The following is a 22116-nucleotide window of genomic DNA, read 5'->3' as shown; positions in this document are numbered from 1 at the left end:
ACTTTGAGTGCTGGTCCTCCCACGTGCTATGTAGTAGCATTGCCTGACTTGACTCTGCCCTCTCATTGTCTGTGGCTTGTGTGTTACTACATCCTGGTATTATGGAAGGGAGTGAAGGGGAAGTGTTTTCATTACCTAACTTTTCTCTTTGCTGTTTTGTAGCTCTTGAATTCTCATCCAGATTGGCCTGGCCCACTCTTGTTATTTTCCATGCTGTTACAGGGGAATGTGCTTTTTAAGGCTCTGCTATCTAACTCACTTAAAAAACATTATGGCTCTTCTAGGACACTCTGTCTAAAGGGTGTCTCACGCTACCTTATGAAGCATGCTCCCAGCATATGCATACCAATCACCAATAGCCACAAAGGAGCCTTCACTGAGAACTAACTCAGTGGAAAGTGTTTAAAGATTCTTCATGAAAGGTACACTCAGCGTGGCATTTAAAAGAAGCTCAGCATCTAAATCCTAAGAGATTGCAAACTTATTCAGACGCTTTGGCAAGCAAACCCCATGTAGATTTGTTAGATGTGAAATCATTGAGAAAACGAAGCTCTCATATTGTATTTATTTGGCAATTATTTATTGACAGCCCACTCCTCTGTGCAGAACACTTTAGTGGGATATGAAAGTTGCTCAAGGAGTCTCAGATCCAATCTCAGCTCTAATGGCTTCTGCTCTCTTGGGGAAGGGCCAGGGACAGCACAGAGGATTACCAGGAAGCACACTTTGATTTCCTTTACCCCAGATGGCCCCACAGAGGACAGGCTCGCCTCTGAATAGCTTGCAGCTACCCAGAGACAATTTTCGCTCATTCTATGCTATTGCTGGGCTAGCACAGTAATCAGATCATTTGACACTGTCTGCTTCTTAGTGTACCTAACCTGAAATGCCACATAGATCCAGGTGCCGGGGATCTGCAGCTGTGCAATCTCACACATATCTCGTGGTGCTAAGTCTTTGTGAACAAGTAACATTGACCTTTATGATGTTGCTGTCTAAGCATTTCTTTTAGGCAGAAAATGTACTATCATATATAGAATAAAGATTGCTTACATCGTCACTCCAAAAAAGCACTGTCTCTGTCCTTGATTCATGTAGTCTGCTAATTTGCCACAATAAAACCTTATAAGTTATTTATAGCCATCTCCTATCTGAAGACCTGGTGCTGATGTCTGGACTGAAGAGGGCTCATGAGTGATTGCTGGTTACAAGTTTTGACTATTGAAATGCAACCTCTATAAATTTAATTTCTTATTCACCGAAGTTCTCGTCCTAAAGCTGCTTATTCCTTCAACTACTCTCTCCTTCTCTGCTTTTCTCTGTTTCTCTTTCCCATTCTTATGCAGAGTTAGATCAGCTGGGAATTGACCTTGAGAAATTTGCTCAATACTTTGAGTCTCTCTTTTCATCCCCCATGCAACAACAGTATTGCATGACTTGACACTACACTCTCACTCTCTGCTGCTCGTATGTTATTATATCCCGGTATTATGGAAGCCTTTAAAGGATGAGTGGTTAAATTACCTGATTGCTCCTCTTCTTGTTCTGTAACTCTGGATCCTTATCCAGATGGGTTTCATCCACTCATTATTTCCAGTGATGCTACCCTGCTGAAGTTAGGAAATGTTGATTTACAGATCTAGATTAAGTGATCTACACTGGGGTCCAGAACTCTGTTTCTGTTTCTTAAGGCACCTGTTATTCAGAAAGGAAGTGGGTAGCTTTGAGATGTCTAGAAAATCTGCGATTGTGCAAAGTTACCTTTTTTGATGATAGAATGATTAATGTCAGCTTTTATATGGGGGAATTAGGAACACATGAAAGCAAGATAAAGAACATTCTAGCAGAACAACCAATCATATCCACTGTGAGTAAAGATGGATTATGATGGAACATGAGCTAGCAAAACAAGTGAGAAGCATTTTCAAAGTCATCCTCTCTTGCCACGTGGAGGATTGCTCTGTTTCTTTGCATATAGCTTCCCAGACATTTTGGTTTTATTTGTTGTTAAATATAGATTTGCCTTCGATATGATGATAGATTAGAATAGCTCAAGTTAGCTCCCCTTTTCTATAAACTCTCCCATAAAATTCCAGTAAAGAATGTGGTTAGCCATATTTTATCAAATATATTTAACTTAATATCCAACTCTGCCTCTCATTAGGCGCATGATGTTTAGACTAATAGTAGTGTTAAATAGATAGTTTAAAGGAAATAATGCGTATATACTAATTAACTCAGCATTAGAAACATGGGAAGCATTCAGTAAAATCAGTTGCTATAGCTATAGTTGCCAGCTTCAGACATTCACAAGATCAAGTCAGCCAGCATTACTGAATGGGTAGGGGAGGGACTCACAATGTTCCTCTCCTAGCTGAGTTCTGATGCCATTTGATGACTATAGTTGGGTTTCTTGCGGGGGGGGGGGTGACCCTTGGTAGATTGACCATACTTTGTTGGATAGCTTTACATCTATGTCCACATGGACTGGACTCAATGGATCATTAAAACTAAAGAAATAGAGGTCATGAAGTTGGGAAAGGGACTTAGCAGGGAGCTAAAGGAGTTTGTAGGAAAGGGATTGGGAGTGGGCATCATCAAAATACATTGCTTGCAGAGACAAAATTATAAAAGAATAAATGAAAATAGGTTTAAAAGTAAACTGTTCTTTTTGATATTTTAAATTAAAATAAAACCTATCTAAGAGAACTATAATACTAAATGAACAGAAAAAAATAGCTGTAAAATAATGATTGGTATCTTATAATTACTTTTAGGAACAGATTATTTTCTATTTTGGTTTAATCAAAGAGGATTGAGAAATCCTAAATGTTTGTGTTTCCAAGTTCACATAGCTCTCCCTCACCTTTCTTCCTCCCTCCCTCCCTCCCTCCCTCCCTCCCTCCCTCCCTCCCTCCCTACCTTCTTTCCTTCCTTCCTAATCCTGAGACAAACACAAAATGATTCAGTCGCATGGTTAATGCAGTGGCATTGTCTCCTCTGTTCATTATAGGCTAAATAACTCATTGGAATTCTTTCTTTCTAAAACATATAAGTATTTAAAACCTGCAACATAAGTATATAACATGCACGAGACTGATATTCACTGTTGGTTCTTATAGTGACTGCACTAATGTCTACTGTTTCACAGAACACCAATTTAAATCCCAGGTTAAGATGAATGCAAACCCACTGCTCAGGGAAGACCTGGTTATGTAGTGACACAGGGAATTCCGGCCCCGATGGAATGGGTTATTTGTTTCTTCTCTTTTGGTCCCCTGGGATTCCCAACTGGGTGCATCATAAGTTTATATGGCATGACTTTCTTTTCATACAACCATTCTGTTTCTTCTGACATGCTTGCAAATTGGCTGCATGGTGATGTGTTCCAGTGTCCTTCCCCCACACAAGGCTGATTGGATTATCCTCTGTATTGAAAAGGGCTCATCTAAATCTCTTCTTTTTATCATCCGTGGGCATTGCATTTATTCCTATGGGTTCAGAGTCCATGGGACAAATCCAAAATACAAATTCAAATACAAAACGAAGTAGCCCCTCTGTGTTCCTAGTTCTTCATATTTCCTTCTTTCACACCAAGAATATATTGGCTGCTTGCCTGGGCTATCATCTGGCCTGTGTGAGATGAATGCAAACTAATTCTAAATCATAGTCTAAGATAAACATTATTAAGAAGATAAATATGCTGGGGGTGGGAGGAGGTGGAAATTACAGACAAAACTAAAAACAAAAGAAAAATGAAATGTCACAATATATTCTGGGTGTTCTGAAAAGTTCTTATTCATTTAAATTAGCCATCTCCAATATGCCAACTGTCTTTTTTTTCTTTGCCAAAACCCACAGCCTCCCACACGCTAGTCAAGCTCTCCACCACTCAGCTGTACTCCCAGCTTCTTATGCCAAGTATCCAATTAATAATCAAATAGAGCCCTTTCAGAGACATTGTTTTAGATAGCTTATGAGCAAGAAAAATCAGTAAGATACACTCTGAACTATAGAGATGGGTGCCAAAAGAATAATAGGCTAGGGAAAGTAGCTAGAATGTCTCTAGAATCATTGCAGAGGCTTCATTGAGAGGGTATATTTGAGTGAGTGAAAGAAAAGGGGGCAGAACCTGTGGCCACCTGGCAGAAGAGACTTGTAGAATAGGAAACATCCAATGCCAAGGTCTTAGGAGAGAATGATTGGTGCTTTGTGGACCAGATGGCAAGAATTCGGGCAGGTACGTGGGGTGACATTGATGGGTGACATGATATTGACTTCGAAAAGGATAACAATTTGCCCCATTTAACCTGTGATAGTGTGGGCTAACCCTGCGTAGCTGATCATAATAATTTGGATAATAAATCATCTGGTGAACACCTAGCAGGCATGTTACTCTTTGGAGTTTTTATTGTATTTTTAGAGATATGAGAGGGCATGCGTAGGAACTGGCAGAGAGAGGGTGAGCCATGACGGACTTTTTATCAGGGTTGTTTAGGCATCTGGGCAGCATGAAACTCAGAGGCGGGGGGGTGAAAAGGATGGTCATTCTAGATCATGCAATGCAGCCAGATTTGAGTTGCTCCACTTGAGGCTGTGCAGCTGCTAGCAGTGAGAACGGAAGCATCTGTTCTCTTAGCCGGCTGTCTGGTGCCCTTGCACTTTTTGCAATGATGTTTCTCTTCATTTACGGCCAAGGTCAAAAAGAATGCCTTGCTGATTCTTCTTGAGTCCGTTGAGCTTCCTGCTCAATGCGACCACTCAGTTCCTTATTCCTCCTACTGTGAGAAATAGATATAAAATGTCACTTTTTCTGTTTCTCCTCTGGAATAGCTCATTTTACCCACACCAACCATTCTATCGATCCTTCCTGTGTCTACACATTGGTTCCTACGGCAGCTTCAGAATAATGAATTCCACATGTTCTGTACATACTTATTAACTCATGAATATTATGATATAAGTTAATAAGTTAGAATGGAGTCTAAGTACAGATGTGAATATGAATTTTATGCCTGCTTAAATAGGGCCATATGTATTCATGGGAATTAAATGGATTCCTACAGATCTAAATATATCCATGCAGAAAAAAATATCTTCAGATTTTCCTGTATTTTATTTCCACTTGAATTTTGTTTCATCTTTGTAAGAATTATCCCTAGTTCTTGATCATTGCTTTCCTTGGTTAAAATGGATAAATGAAGCAGAGAATATTAAGTATTGATTATATACTGTTATCTAGTCAACAAGGACAGACTGATACTGATATATATATATATATACACACACACACACATACATACATACATATATACACATATTTATATGTGTGTGTTACTTAATCCTGTTTAAAAATATGTACTTGTTATATATACTTATGGTTCTAAGAGGGATATTATAAACGTATAACATCTCAAATGATCTGTGTGTCTGTAGTGAAGTGCTCCAATAATGAATTAAAAATTGTATTTTTTTTGGCTCCCAAATTTTAGCAGCTTTATGAAGGTGAAGGTGTAAGTCAAAAACAATCCCACACCAGTTAGAATTATGATTAATAAAATAGTTATTTATTTAAAGGGGAAAAAACTAACAGATCACCGTCCCAGACAACAGCCCTCTGCACAATCAGGAAGGGAGTCTAGTCGCAGGAAGCAGAGCAGGAAGTAAGTGAAAGCGAGAAAGGAAGTGGCTGCTTTTTTAAAGGGAGAGAGACCATGCCCCAATGGGCTGGTATCTCAGCGGCTATTGGCTGGAGGAGCAGAAGGACCTCCTGCAACAGATTTAGCATTCAGCAGAAGTTGTTGGTCCTAAGGATAAATGGCAATAAGCAAACCCTTGGTGTCTCTCTAAAAACTGAAACACACTGAAGTGTTTTCTAATGTATGCTAGAAGTTAAGGAGATCTATTTGAGTTACTGTCTGCTCCTTATGTTTGCTTGTGGGCTTTTTAATGTCATGCTTTCTTCTGCCTGTGTTCCTTATAGTAGATAAAAGCTAGTGGAATGTTTTGGGGGACCCTCTTTACAGAATGGGTAAAGGTTAAGGAGCCCCCCCCCCAAAGTGGGCTATGTGGAGACCTTACCTGTTTCCTGTTGGCTGTGGGAGAAAGGAGGCAGACTAGCTTTCGGTGCCCCTGCTTTGAGAAGCAAGAAATACCACAGTGGATTGTGACAGGTACAGGGAAAGAAGAAAGAGGTGCAAAAGAGCTTTTTAAAGATATTCAAAACTCCTCACCCCGACTTCCTCAAAAGCCCAAACCACTCAGAGCTCACACTGGCACTAAAGGGAGAAACAGCATCTACCCTGACTACAGCCATTCAAAGAAAAAAATGAAAACCAGCTTGACTTCAGGGCCTTAGTCTAGATTGCTAACTTTTAACTTCATTTCAAAACAACACCAACAGCAAAATCTTATTATTTTCTTTACTTTGAATGAATATTTTTTCCGAATCTTTGAATGTTATGCATCAAATCTAAAATTCACACATGTAGACATCTTTGTTGTTGTTGTTGGCCAATTTATACCCAGGGAACTGAAGAACTCTATGCGTGGAGATTCAGGCAAGGGTACCTGTGATCAACTGGATTTCTCACTTGAACTTTCAAATCCATCTTAAAAGTCACTTCTTAGTTATTTGAACTCTTGGTAGGATGTGGCAGAACAAATAATCCAAAATCGTGGATAATCCAAAAATGTCATTTATATTTGGCTTTGGAATACACTACCAGATGTTACTCTCGCAGATTTCCCTTCCTAATTAGGCCTCACTTAAAGGAGAAGTTAATTTCATCTTCATTAGCTGTTTCCTAATCAGCAGGATAGGGCAAGAAAGAGGCCTAGGGCATGCTGGGTACTTGGGGGAAGCTGGCCCGGAGTGGAAAGTCAGTGGTAGATTGTGCACATGGAAGAAGATTCAAATGTGAGTAATCAGGATGATGGGCATGCACACTGTAAATACTTCTGGGAACCCATCTTGAAGATTCTCAAGTTGCATTGACACTTTTGTTTATCATAAACTCAGAAGAATAAAAAAAATTCCATAACAGGAATGAGGCAGAAAACCCGAAACTTTGCACAGGAAAATAGAGACACTGTAAGGTTAAGTGACCTCTCACAGAGTTTGATCTCCGAGTCAACAGTTCCTAAGAAACTGAAATTGATTAGTGAGCAATAAGAAGACCCCCCCTGTTTCCTTCTTATTGATGATTTGAATAATGAGGAAGCTAGAATTCTCATGGCCTAATTCACATTAAGAGAGCTAGGATAATGAAGCTGTGATTAAATGGCTATTAAACTATTTTTATCAAACAGAGATCAAGCGAGTGTGAGAATGTGGGGATGCAGAGTGTAATTGCAATGCTACAAGATGCAGAAAAAATTACTATCATGAGTAGGGCATGGTCTTTCCATAATAGGCTGCATTTAGAAACCTTTGGGAATGCCACATGCGGTTCTCCTCTGGGTTTCTCCCTCTAGGTGTCCCTTAGCAACCCAGTCCTTCATCTTCTCTCTGATTGGGTGGATTTATTTGCTCTCTAGGGCATGTGGCTGGATAAGCTGACATTACTGTGTGCCCAACCACCATGTTTTCTTTATCAGTTGAAAGATCCGTTTTGCTCTTATGAGGAAAGCAAGACAGTCCAGTTCAGGCCTTGCATCTGGGATTTTAAATCTTTAGGTGACCTTGGGAGCCCATAGGAACATGGTCTACCATCTTTAGTTGTGATACTTGGATTATATCACACCCAGTGCACAAGCCACTTCAGGACACTGAAGACTCACAGAGCAGCAATGAGACTCCAGAGTCTGTTGACTGTTCAGAACCATTATTTATTAACGATGAAGCGTGGCTTCGGGATTGCTGTAGGTTCCAGATTTGGGGTTGTTAGTACAAATGCCAGTGTATCATCTGTCACAGGAAATTCTTTACACCTGGAGTGAGGTTTTGTTGCTGCGCCTCCTTTCTTCCTGGAGAGCCCTTGGAGAGTGGAGTTTTACAGAAACACAGGCCTTTATTTAGGTCAGACTACTAGCAGCAGAATTGGACCATGGAAGGAGGAGCCAGGGTTGAAGCTGCCCACAGGACATGCCCTTGATGGCTGCAGAGCAGCTCCGGAGGTGCCTGCTGACCTAGGATTTTCTAGCTCTCTTCAGCTGCAAGGAATCAAATGGAGCTGGTGATGTCCACGCCCCTTGTGCTGATCAGCTCTTCCATTCTAGATTCTCTACTTCTCAATCTGGTAGAGCCGTGGTTCTCACCCTTCCTAATGCCGTGACCTTTTATTACAGTGTCTCATGTTGTGATGACCCCCAACCACAGAATTATTTTCTTGCTCTTTCATAATCATACTTTTGCTACTGTTATGAGTCATAACGTAAATGTCTGCTATGCAGGATATATGTTACAGATCCCCAAAGGGGTCATGACCCACAGGCTGAGAACTACTGTTTTAGACAGTGCCAAGAGATACTCCATCTTATAATATCATTCTTTCAAGTGACTGGAGAGGGGTGCAAAGGTCAAGGCTGTGAAAGTGTCCCGTTCAGTGTCACCTGGCTCACGCATGTGCTTCCATTCTCTGTCTCATGTGAACAGACATGTATTCATAGGCTTCTGTGCTTCATCCGTGGTGACTTTGATTTATTTGCTCTGTAAATTGGGACCAGAGCAATAGTGGAAAGTGACGTTAATTGTTTAACAGAGTCCTCTTTGTCATATCCATTGTCTTCTCTGTGAGGATGACCTTTGAAACTCACCCAAAACTAATTGAAATTGCCACAGTGAGGGACAGCAGCCGCTCAATTTTACACTTAGGAAAAATGGTTGATCTTTGACGCAGAGGTAAATCATTAGGTTCCCCTAATTAATGAAAAAAAGCAGAGTTTGAAATTATAACACCCATTCTTCCAAAATTCAGAACAAACATTACAAAATAAATGGTCACGGAGCACCTGAACATACAGGAATAGTAAACATACCCAATAACCATCTTTAATTGATGGTGTAAAAAGGCTGGTCTTATTTTTATGTACTGTTTGGATATCAGTAGCCTCCTCACCCATGTCTCAAACATGCACACATTTACTGTAGCAATATCCCATTCCAGAAGCCCTCCGTTCCTACTGTGATTTCAAGGGTTTCAAAAGTTGGTGGGTTGATAAGATCTTGTAAATTAATTATGACATTATCAGGCTCCAATATTTCTGCTATTGTGTGCATATACATTTGCTCAGGCTTATTAAAGAAATTGGTGAAAACTAGTTAATTTAAGTGTTCTTTGTCATTTTGACTTGATTGGAATTACCAGAGTTTGTTTACCCAGCGGATAGAGCTGAGGCGCTATTGTATCCTGTGATTGAAAGCAAATAGCAGCGTGTAGTCTCTCTGGAAAGCCAAATACAAAATTTAAATCAGGGTAAACAAAATTACTCATTTATTGGTAAACACTCTTAACAATTTTTCTTGAGTTCTTTTTTGACTTCAGTGAATTGAACCTTTTTGAAAATGAGATAGGCATTTATGAAAAGTGTTCAATTTAATGAAATTGTGCACATATATTCGGGTATGTGTATGTATTTGAGAGGACCTCCAAGATTATTTTATTAGAATTATAGTCATTTATAGTAATGCAAATCTCATTAATTTGGTAAGATTTACAGTACCATATTTTTTTAAGTATACTTTTATTGAGAAAAGTTTGATGACTTACATTTAATTTTGGTTTATTTTTGGTATATGGTGGTAATTAGAATTTACGAGTACCAAAAATTGAGTCATTAGAATTTTTGGATACTAAATGATTGTATAAATTAGAAAATGGAAAATATTTTACTATTTCTTTTATTGGGAGTATATGGAAGGACACAGAAGCATTGGGAACTGAGGGTTGGTTGGTTTGTTGTTGTGCAGTTTAGATTGTGAGGAAGGTTTGGTTGATGGAAGTAAGTGTGCCCTCTGAAAGGGATGGATTGAAAGCTTCTGGTTGAGTTTCTCTTCTTCATTAGAACTTAAAACTCAATCTGTTTGTCACACTGCAATGTGTCTATAGCCTCCAACCCGGGGACAGTAGGAACGTGCCATATGCAAGTGTTAAAGAGTTTTTTAAATGCCCACAGAGAATAAAATGATTCTTCCTGGCCTCTTGAACCTAAAACAAACAAACAAATAAACAAACAAAAGCCAAGCTTGTAATTTGACTCCTAGATAGAGCATGACCAGTAATGAGGGAAAACATTTTTTTTTTCATGTGAAAATAGAATGTCTACATGATAAGGCCCTGCCTAATTTCTCTAGTAATACAATTTGATATTCTGATTAGCTGTCTTTTTCTATGATTCTTGTAATTTTGTCAGGTCAATTAACCAAAGTTCAATGCTAGTGAGAACGGAAGGGTGGGTATTGCCAGCTCTATTAGATGTCAGCTGCTTAGGTGCATTTTGTAATAGAATTTTGTGGAATAATTTAGCCATATTGTTAATGTCATAGCATACAGAACTTGACAAAAGAAAAAAGAAAAAGAATGTTGGAAACAGGTCAAATTGGATAAACAATGTAGAATTCTAAAAGAAAGAATAGAAAATGATGTGCACAGTCTCTATGGGTGCAAATAAATGCTGTCAATGAATTATTCTGAGTAATCAGGGAGTATCTATTCCACGTGCCCAGTGCTGGGGTTCATTGATTACATGCATAGACAAGAACTCACTATTATATTAACAGATATAGACATTACAGCTTTTATACAGAGAACCAAGACTAATATTATCCTTTATATAATTTGTTCATATCATTCATAGACAGTTTACCTTTCGACTCAAGGGAAGAGTTCAATCTTTTTTCTTCCATGTTTAGTCCTTTCCATGACATTGCCAAGATTAAGGCATTCAATAATATCCATGGAAGGCACAGGATGATGTTAGTTTGTGTGAGCATCAATAAAAATGAATTTAGGCAGAAGGACAGAAGGTTGGAATACAACACAGAAGCAAAACCCCTACTGGAAACCATACTATGCTGAAGTTATATCTTTGGCACCAGAGATGAGTTTAGTTAACATACAATGCAAAGGGGGGTTTCCCCTTAGCAACTGATTTTATAACAAGGAGCCCAGGCATTTCAGAGCACAAGTCAGAAGAACTGATAGTCAAACTAAAGGAGTTAAGAAACAGAGTAGTAGTTTTGCTATGAAAGGTCCCAAGTTTGGGTTTTGGAGACATGAGAACCATTATATGGTACAAGTATCCAGTGGGCAGAGATTTATGACTTAAGTTGAGAGGGATGTCAGGAAGAGAAATAAATGATTTTGGAGTAAGCAGTGATGAAATTATAAGTGAAAGCACAAAAGTGTGTAGATTCCCTTTGTGTAGTTCAAGTTTCTGATGGTGTTCAAGGAAAACGTTGTGTAAATATTTGGGGTGGCATAGTGAGTGAGAGATCTAAGAACTGTGTATGAAGATTAGATGATGCTTACATTTCTCATAAGGCCTGAGATTTCTTATGTGAGAGGCAGAAGACGTAAGGATGTGAAAAATGACCGTGAACACAACAGAAAATGCAGGAGTACTAAGGACTGACCTAGCAGATTGCTAAACCAGACAGCTCCAAGATCAGTAAATGCATCTGGCAATCAAATGATTTATTTATTTATTTATTTATTTATGATTTCTGTCTCTTCCCCGCCACCGCCTCCCATTTCCCTTCCCCTCCCCCGATCAAGTCCCCCTCCCTCGTCAGCTCAAAGAGAAATCAGAGTTCCCTGCCCTGTGGGAAGTCCAAGGACTACCCACCTCCATCCAGGTCTAGTAAGGTGAGCATCCAAACTGCCTAGGCTCCCACAAAGCCAGTACGTGCAGTAGGATCAAAAACTCATTGCCATTGTTCTTGGGTTTTAAGTAGTCCTCATTGTCCACTATTTGGTTTCTAGCCATAAATAAAGGACATTGAGCCTATAATTCGTGATCCTAAAGAAGCTAAATAAGAAGGTGAACCCAAAGAAAAACATATAGGCATCCTCCTGAATATTAACCTTCATCAGGCGATGAAAGGAGACAGAGACAGAGACCCACACGGGAGCACCTGACAGAAATCTCAAGGTCCAAATCAGTAGCAGAAGGAGAGAGAGCACGAGCAAGGAACTCAGGACCGTGAGGGGTGCACCCACACACTGAGACAATGGGTATGTTCTATCAGGGACTCACCAAGGCCAGCTGGCCTGGGTCTGAAAAAGCCTGGGATAAAACCGGTAATCAAATGATTTAGACTAAAAACGATTTAGGAGTTTGTAGAAGACATAATCTTTGTGTTCTGGCATGGGCATTGAGAATTTCACATACAGTTTCCTCACCCACCCGGACGTGTTCAGCCTTCTGATTAATCCTGGTGCCTGCCTCCTCATGTCAACTCACTCATGTCTTCTGTATTTTTTTTTTCACTGCTTCTGCAGAAGATAGATGAAGAGAATGAAGCAAACTTGCTAGCAGTTCTCACAGAGACACTGGACAGTCTCCCTGTGGATGAAGACGGATTGCCCTCATTTGATGCTCTGACAGATGGAGACGTGACCACTGACAACGAGGCCAGTCCTTCCTCCATGCCTGACGGCACCCCTCCACCTCAGGAGGCAGAAGAGCCGTCTCTAGTAAGAACCCTTTCTACTGTCTAAACAGTGGTCAGAGTTGGCACTGACTGACCAGTGCATGGCTCTGGAGGAATAATCAGGTTTGGGTTTTTAATTCAGACTCAAATGAAAAGAAATTTACCAGTCAGCCTAGATTTTCCAATTCTGTAATTCCCTACTAAAAGTGTTGATAAGGTATTTCTTATGTGGCATAATGAAAGTTGTTTATGACAACAATCTTTCACTCTTATTATGTGTGTGATCGTTTCTCTAAGAATTATTCAAGTTCATGATAAAAGCCTTACGAGAAGAGCGGATTTGAAAAAAAGACTAAACATTTACCTGTGGTTTTTAAGACCTTATCAAAATAACTGATTTTTTTTAATTTAAAATTTAAGATGGATATGTCATTGTATTTTATGATTTTTAAAGATGTCTTTATTTATATGAATTTTAAATTAAAATATAATTTTATCAATTTTCCCCTTCTCTATCATTTTTCCATTCTCTCCTTGGTACCTTCCTATTAACCCTCCCATGATCCCTGTTCTCAAATTAATAGCCTCTTTTTCTTTAATTATTATTGTGACACACACACATATATATGCACATATATGTGCACATATTCAAATCTAACCTGCCAGGTCTATTATTGGTGTTTATGTATATGGATTCGACATATGCAACAATTTTGGTGGTTGCATAGTATTTTTTTTTTTTGGTATGGAGATACTTTGATTTATTAGGCAATCTAGTACCAGTGAGGTGTTTAGTTTTTTTCCCATGTTTTTGCTGTTACAGATTATATAATAATGTTTACATTTCTTTGCTTATGATTCTAAAAATAGAATTGCAAGTCAGGCAGTATGCTGTAGCTTAAGACTTTAGATCAGCATTTCTTAAGAAGATGGAAAAATAATAGGTTATCTTCAGCCCAAGTTTCTGAAATTTGTGGTAGGCAATGGAGAATAAATCCATTGGCCATGAGGAGTGACGTTTCTTTTCAACTAAAAGCTTGACCAGAATTTTATTAGTTCTGAGTGCCATTTGCCTCCCCATCTATGATAGCCATTTGTCAGTTGCTATAAATCTCATGGAAGAGTAGCGCTGTGTAAATTATGGAACATCATTGTTCTAACATTAATAAAATACTCTGGCATGCTATTTGGAGGTTGATTCTCCCAAACTGTTAAGTCTGAAGGAACTCTACATGAACATATGGAGATCTGCTTGTTTCCTCTTTGTAGTCTAAGACTTCTGCTCTTCAGGAGAATATTACATGTGTAAATCACTCCTCACTCCCCATGCCTACCATGTGTCACTGGCTCTCAGTCTAGTATCCTAATTCCTCAGCAAGGATTTGCATCTGTACAGTTTGTTCAGCTGGGAAGTGTTGTGGAGATAAAGGCATCCAGCATGGATAGGATGCAAGGGCAGGGAAGCTCTCGAGAGTCATTGAATGAAGAAATTAGGGTCATGAAATAAGTGCTAAACCTAGGCATTGTAGGGCAAACGGATACCCCAGCTGCTTAGGAGGCTAGGGAGGAGTGAGTCTTTGCATAAGGAGGCTCTTACTCAAAAAGCAAAGATGCAAGCCCCCAACAGCAAATGCTTGTCTTGTGCTGTGAACCACAGGTAGGCTGTTGAATAACACCGTGTTCACAAAGCCTTTCTTCCCTCACACCAGTGCTGGCCACTGCTCTAATTCACATAGTTTTAATTCATCAGCTTATATATTTAGTTATGAAATATGGTTCAGAAATGTTTTTATTGATGATCATGTAAATTTGATAGAAGAAAAGGAGAAAGATTTAGTATCTAACCTCTGCCCCCAAAGCGTTAGTGGGCAAGGCAGCCTTCTTTCCCCCAGGTAGTTTTGCTTTCGGAATCGTTTTAGGGAAGACTGCACCATTATTCTACATAAACAGTCATTTAAAAATTGAGGCTAACAATGCCAAGTCTCAAATAAACGGTAAGGGAATATTTTCCGAGGTAGCACTGTAATGATAAAACCTTTTCTTACTTTTAATAAAGCTGTTTCCTTTACCATTCTTGTGCTAAAGTGTGGTATAGTTAAAGAGACATTCAATTGCTTTTTGTCAACTTTCAGTTACCAGTCTGAAGTTTAGAAGATGTATAACATTTCCTGTTTTCCCTTCCCTGGCATGTCTAGCTTAAGAAGCTCTTACTGGCACCAGCCAATACTCAGCTCTGCTACAATGAATGCAGCGGTCTTAGCACTCAGAACCATGCGAACCATAACCACAGGATCAGAACAAGCCCTGCAGTTGTTAAGGTGTGTGTGCAAACCTTTTAAAACAGAGCAAAAAGCAAAAGGGTGGGGATGGCACAAATCTGTGGAACGAAGGGACATAAAGTTTGCATGTGTTCATTCAGCCAGGATCCAGCAGCTGCCCCTAGAGGGAAGCAGACCCGAAGTGTGTCTTGTCTCCAAACACTGGTGCTTGGGGGATAGTAGGAAGAGTTCCCTTAGGCATTGTTTTTTCTGATGATTGGAATGTGTAATTCCTTTCCCACTTGATTAATGCATGCAGTGGTCTGTACAACGGCACGATTTACTGGTAGGCTGGTAGTTGTGGTCTGTGGACGGCTTTAAGATGCAGGATGGCTGTTTTTGCCAGCTGTTTAACCTGAGAAAGATGGTTTCGAATTCCCTGCAAAAGATCCGTCTCTGCCATTAACTGGAGAAAATGCTGGCAATGACATAATTCAGTTAGCGGGCTGTATTAAACAATGTTTGTCTTGCCATTCGCTGTGAGCGAAAGCGAAGCGTTAAGGGGTACTTAAGAGAGTTGTGAATACTGGGCCTCAGCAATCAGCGGTAAATTAAGGTTTAAAGCAGCTTTCTTTTTTTTTTTCTTTCCTCACAGTAAAGGCGCTGTAGGGTCTTGTTAGTTACATGTTGCTGAGTAGGAGCATCGGGATGTAGGAGAAATGAAATAAAAAGCTGCATAAATGGCATTTAGGAATTTTAAATGTAATTTTCTTCCTTGTTCTGCAAACAATTATTCACAGCTCATAGATCCAGTACACTTAGACTGAGCACTTCACCGAAAATCTCATCTCTTCAGAAAACCTATATCCATTCTGATAAGGTTCACTTCACTAATTTTAGCTTTCTTTATGCCTTGTTTTTAAGACCGAGAATTCATGGGGCAATAAAGCAAAGAGCATTTGTCAACAGCAAAAGCCACAAAGACGTCCCTGCTCAGAGCTTCTCAAGTATCTGACCACAAGCGATGACCCTCCTCACACCAAACCCACAGAGAACAGGAACAGCAGCAGAGACAAATGCGCCTCCAAAAAGAAGTCCCATACACAACCGCAGTCGCAACATGCTCAAGGTAATGCCAGACCAGCAACAACCAGTAGCCAGCAGGGGCGCTGACTGCCCCTGAGAAGCATGAGCAAGTGGACCCCGCGCTTGCTCCTATCTGTGTCTGTCTGGGACAAAAGGGGTGGGGGAGTGGGCTGGGATCTTCCATGGACACAGCTTGAAAGTATCGTATTTGGCAGATAGACAGCGTGAGTAATATACTCTGAAGACACCTGCATTGTTAAACTAGGCGGAGGGGGGCCGCAGGGATTACAACACCTTTGAGGTTTAACGCATCTGGATTACTGAGATCATTGACGGTTATATTCGGTCGCTTGCCAATTCTTCGCAAGGCTCTTTAATTTTCCCTTTCCAGTCATGGAAAAAATGAGGCGCTGGAGATTTCTTCTGTCTACCTTGGGAAGCAGTAAACAGCATTTACGCAGTCTTTCTGATTAAGTACATTCTTGGTTTACTTTTTAAGACCACCTGCTATGCTCACAGATTTTAACTTTGCATGTAAGGACTTGGAAATTCCTGATTTCCTCCACCCTTCTTATTTTAAAAATACTACCTAGATTAAACAAAACATCTGGGTGATCTTTATTCGTCCCATATGTAGCCAGGAGGGTGATGCTTGCAAGGCAGATTCGGATGATTTGGGGAAAATCTCTCTTGGCCCAGAAACAGTTTCCTCTTTCAGCTCTCCTCTTTCCAATTGTGGTAGTCCGGGATGCAGAAAGAGGGTTTTTTTCTGAAAGTAATCGTTGCTTTAAAAGTGCCAACTTCTGCTTCCTACCTGGATTCCTGTCCTAGACACAGGCATGTTCTGTAGTAGCTACAAACACCCCTACTTTGTGTTTCTGGCTCCCTAAATTACAGCTGCAGGGTGGTAGTCCCTGTCTGGTGTGAGCCAGGATCCTTTCATACAACAGGTATTGTTGTTGTTGCTGCTGATTTTAATAGGCATTTCTTTCTCGGGGTGTGTAATCCCTCTGTCTTCCTACCTTAGAAGACTCTTAGGAACTTTCCTGCTTTAAGTTGGCTCTCCATTAGGGTTTTGTTGTTGCTGTTTGTTTGCTTTTCTTTTTGTTCTCTTTGCTGGATGTATCCCACTTGCTATCAACCTGTGTCTGTCACTTTGTGAAGATGAATTGAACTCCACACGCCCGATTCCCTTCCAGCTCCCTCGGCCAGGATTGGCCCCTGGTCCAAAGGTCTATCATTGCTGTGTTGGTTTTGTTTTATCAGGGGGACTGATGATGTTGATGACCTAGGAAAAGGAGCTCACTGAGCTTGGTGTAGTGAGAGAGTGAAGAATCCACTGGGTTCCTCCTGACCAGCTCCCACCATACATTCATCTGGCACGGAACTGAAATTCTCCAGCTCTTTGAAATCCTATGTTAAGGAGTCTGGCCAATTAGCCTATAGTTTAAAGTTCTCTCATTGTCTCTTGTTTCTTTCTTTCTTTCTTTCTTTCTTTCTCTCTCTCTCTCTCTCTCTCTCTCTCTCTCCCCTCCCTCCCTCCCTCCCTCCCTCCCTCCCTCCCTCCCTCCTTCTCTCTTCTTCTCCCCCGCCCCCTTGTATTCTCTCCCTAGAGTTTGAGACTTTCTTAAAGTTTATTTACTTTTAAATATTACCATAAACTTTTACAAACCATGGTATTGAACAATTAAATAGTTCCCAGAAAAATGGATTCTCTGAGGGGGACCAGGTATATGAAGAATTTTTTTAAAGTATAAATCTGTGATAAGGTCTAAAATGTTCATCCCAGAACAAAGCCAGCTGAATCCAAAGAAAAAGGAATTCCATAGTTATTAGAAGGCTTGGAAAATGACCCCTAGCCTATGATTAATAACCAATATGTGCTTACCCTCTAAGATTGTTTAAGTTTTTCAAATTAAAAAGTTGAAGTCATGTGAACAGTCAGAGACTATTTGGAGGACAGGGAGGTGACTTTCTTCCTGAGCTGATGTGTTCCTGACTGGGCTTTTGTTCTGTTCTTCCTTACATGGTGGCACTATGCACTTTTTGCTTCCTTAGAATAATTGCCTAGTCTACGGTGTGTGCTCGGCTCTCATTCTTTCATTCACTCACACACATCTTTATTCAAAAATAGCATCTACATGAAGGGTAACTGTAAGGGCCCTAGCAGCTTGTGGTCAAGCAGTCCTTGAATAGCACCGGTGAAATTCCCTACAAATAAAATCAATAGTGCTTGTGAAAGAGTACCCGTGAGCCCATGTGCAGTCACGGGTTCAAGTCTGAGGTCGACTGGAGGACTGCACCCTGCATAGGCCTCTCATTTTCTGCTTGACTCTGCTGGTGTTCAGCATGGCTGGGGCCAGTTCTCTCCCTCTGTTGCTCTTGGGATTCCTTGTATCTAGCTATCCGAATTTTGGAAACATTTGCGTGAGAGTTTAACATGGCCTGTGGTAGATCCCCGTTTCTGATTTTCAATGTGCATTTATTGTGTGATTTATCTCACTGTTCCTAATTGGGTAGTATTGTCTATAGAACCTGCGTAAATTATCCTGGCTATTAGCAAAATACCATAAATGTGAGTAAAATTTGTTCATAAATTTATTCTTTGTGAAAGGCTGATTAAATTAGGCATACTCAAAAATTAATGTACAATCAGCTCATCTAGCGGTATATATGTAAAAGCCAATTAATCAATGTACCTAATTTGTAGAAGACAGCATGAGCTTCATATTTTTGGATGCACTTCGGATAGATGATATACTTACTATTCAATTGTTTCAAAACTAAATTCTAATCTACAAATTAAATATGTAAATACTATTTTTCACATAAAGTACCTTATTCCAGACTAATTTAGACATGAATAATATTTTTACATTTCAAAGAATCCTGATTATTAGGGTTGGTTGACTTTCTTTAAAGTGTATTGAATTCAATTCCTTTTGATAATAAGAGGAAGGGAACATCTTAGTGTCCAACTCTGCCAAGATTTGGTTTTATGGCCCTGTAGGCATCGTTTAGCGTCTCTGGGCCTTAGAGTTTTCAACCATAAAGTAGGAAACTCTTCCAGAGACCATTTTCGTTTCAACGCTATGATTTATACAAAGTTATATATTATACAATAGTTACTTATTGACTTTCTGAAAGTAATCAGCAAAAAAGGACAAAATCTTACACACACACACATCCATAGCTGTAGATAAACATATATATATATATATATATATATAATGTATTTGTCATCATTTATTCTCTTCTTCCCACTCAACACACAAGACTGACATAGAAAAGTAGTTGATGTATTAGAGCAAGAAGATTCCTATTCTTGCTTTTCTTGTTAGAAAAGACACCAAAGGAAGTAAGATTCTGTGACACTCAGGACAGAAAGGAATAGTGATCATAGAAGAATGTCTGTTGATATTTTAGCTGAGAAATGTGATGCCTTCACATGTCTATCAGATTTGGGATGCAAATTCCTTTGAAGCCATTCGGGTCAAAGTCCGCAATTTGTCATCATCTCTCCATGATGGTTATTGCTCGAGTCTTAGTCTCAGAAATTTCCTATTCTCAGGGCTAGATATAAAACTATGCATTTTCGGCGTAAAACTAACTGAATATTCATAACGATCTGTCACCTCGTAGTTACTCTGCTATTTCCTAGTGTAAACAAGCCGTGTACTGATTTCAAATTAAAAACAGAAAACAATATTTCTCTTTCATGATATGATGCAAATTTTGTGTCCTTAATGAGATGGTGCATTTGTGGGAAAATTCTCTGTTTGTATGTGTTTCCTAATGGTATTGTACTGATTCAAATGGTGTTTGGAATTTGCTTTAGCATAATGGACTGGAGTCTGTCTTTCAGCCAACATTCAGGGTTCCCTTACTTGATTCCTACAGTTGCCTCATTGTTTCCTACTTGAGTATAGCAGAAAGTCGATCTGAAAAAGACTCACTATTTTATAATTAGTTTCTTCTTCTTTCCTTTAGCCAAACCAACAACTTTATCTCTTCCTCTGACCCCAGAGTCACCAAAGTAAGTATTAAGAAATGCAACCACTTTCAGAAAGGGAAGGGGGTTCTAGTACATTTGGCTACAGCAACTCCATTTCAGTTTGTTTTTATAAATGTGCCATATCTTCCAGTGACCCCAAGGGTTCCCCATTTGAGAACAAGACTATTGAGCGAACCTTAAGTGTGGAACTCTCTGGAACTGCAGGTAAGCTTTTATTTCAGTTGGAACTTCTCTCTGTGAAATCCATATTCAATGATAGGCTATATTTTCACTTTCATAAAGGACAAGTGGAACTGGATAAAAAGTCATCTGCAAAGCGTCTCCAGTTGCTTACTTCAAAGCAAAACAGAAACACCAAAACCCCCAAGACCTTAAACTGAAAAGTGTGTTAAAGAGATGGTTTCACTCAGGACTAGCCCTACCCCTGTGACCATGATTTTGATCTGGATTCTCAAAGAACACTATTTCAGGTTAAGACACCCAGATATAAGGAGGAGGAGGAGGAGGAGGAGGAGGAGGAGGAGGAGGAGGAGGAGAACTGAATGTTTTTTCCAGTTTCTTTTTTTAGTAACAATATTTGTATTAATTCTTTTGAGAATTTTATGCAATGCATTTTGAACTTAACATCTTTGATCTCCCACCCAGTGATTGACATCTAAGTGGTTTTAATCAAGTACACAGTGGCCAAATGAGGAGAGTGGTATTTTTTGATGAAAAAATAAGTTAGTGATATGAAATATGTGAAATGTCACCAAGATGAAAACCAGAGGTAAACCTTAAATTCAAATTTATTGTCAGTACTTCATGTAGAAGGTTTTCTTACTCTTTGACATATTTAGCAGTATAATGCTATTATATACATATATATCTACTATTTATCTGTCATTCATATATATGTATTAATATATATTCATATACATCATTCCTATATATATCTTTCCAGAAAAGGAGAAAAATGAAAATATGCCTTTTTAGCAAACCACAATGTGTGTATGTATGTATGTATGAATATATATCTATATATTCTTTGTTTCTTTGTCTCCATCATTTGAGCATTTGAGACTTCTGAACTGCTCTAGTTAGTCCATGTGCTACATGGAGACAAAGAAGCTTTAAAACTTGGACTAACTGAAGAGTTCCTAGGCAAGTTTCTGAGTTGGTTGTAAATGGTGCTTTAGGTTGTAAATGGAGGATCTTGGCATCCACCAGAGAATAAGTCTTAGGAAGTCTAAACCAGAAAGGCCTTGGCTCTGGCCATTGCTGATAAGGATAAAGGGACAGTACGTTAGACAAGATGCTTTCAACCAGAACTGTGGTGCCTACACGCACCATGGTCATTGTCGTTAGGTTTAATTTCACACTTTGAGTTTGCTAAATTACCTTCTTATCAAAGGTCTACTGCATGATTGCATGGTTTGGTCAAGCAGCAGAGTAGTTAATATCATGGTACATAGTGTGTGTATGCAGATGATATATATATATATATATATATATATATATATATATATATATACAAACACACACACACACTCATATACAAACAGGTTTATAAATACATGCACACATTCATGCATACATTCACTGGCAAGCATATGCATAACTTTGTTTCTTTTTATAATAATTGCTTTTAGTTTTGAAAATTATGCTTATATGTCTGTAAGTGTGGATTTGTGCACATGAGTGCAGATGCCCAAGGGATATGGAAGAGAACGTTGGATACACTTGGAGCTGGAGTTACAGGTAGTTGAAAGCTACCAGACTTTGGTGCTGGGAATGCAACTCAGGCCTCCTGGAAGAGCAGAACATGCTCTTAAACAGTTGAACCATCTCTCTAGCCTTTATCTTGATGTCTTAAGTAAGTTATACTTTATATACTTTAATGGGAAGAACTGTTGTGTCCACATATTTTCTGTATGAGAGGCCTTCTTATTTGACCAGCAAAGACAAATAGTTGGTGAGTTTCTTTGAAAAACTGATATGACATTATTCATTTTACTTTTGCTTGGAACATATAAATGTACATTCAAATCCCATACTTTTGTTAGGAGACAGCGGGCATGGCATTGAGCTTCAGTGTGCTCACCAGGAATTCATTCATCTTTCCTCTCATAAATCACACTAATGAAATGTCATGAGGCTCTCCAAATTTTATTTCATGTTTA

At 39.3% G+C, this 22116-nt stretch overlaps 1 protein-coding gene across 3 annotated transcripts in view; it reads left to right on the top strand.

The window, feature by feature from the left end:
* The window catches only part of Ppargc1a (PPARG coactivator 1 alpha), a 633817-nt gene that overhangs the window by 579549 nt on the left and 32152 nt on the right, over window positions 1-22116 (top strand). For all 3 annotated transcript variants that reach the window (XM_041643754.1, XM_041643753.1, XM_041643752.1), the window contains 5 exons: window positions 12444-12638; window positions 14791-14913; window positions 15778-15982; window positions 19930-19975; window positions 20085-20158. In XM_041643754.1, coding sequence (XP_041499688.1) covers window positions 12444-12638; window positions 14791-14913; window positions 15778-15982; window positions 19930-19975; window positions 20085-20158 — 643 coding nt within the window. The remainder of the gene's footprint in view (window positions 1-12443; window positions 12639-14790; window positions 14914-15777; window positions 15983-19929; window positions 19976-20084; window positions 20159-22116) is intronic.

This window comes from Microtus oregoni, unplaced genomic scaffold (assembly GCF_018167655.1).
Source record: "Microtus oregoni isolate MIOR12 unplaced genomic scaffold, Mior012 000090F_ref0000504, whole genome shotgun sequence".
NCBI classification, from domain to species: domain Eukaryota; kingdom Metazoa; phylum Chordata; class Mammalia; order Rodentia; family Cricetidae; genus Microtus; species Microtus oregoni.
This window is presented reverse-complemented; position numbering and strand designations above follow the sequence as displayed.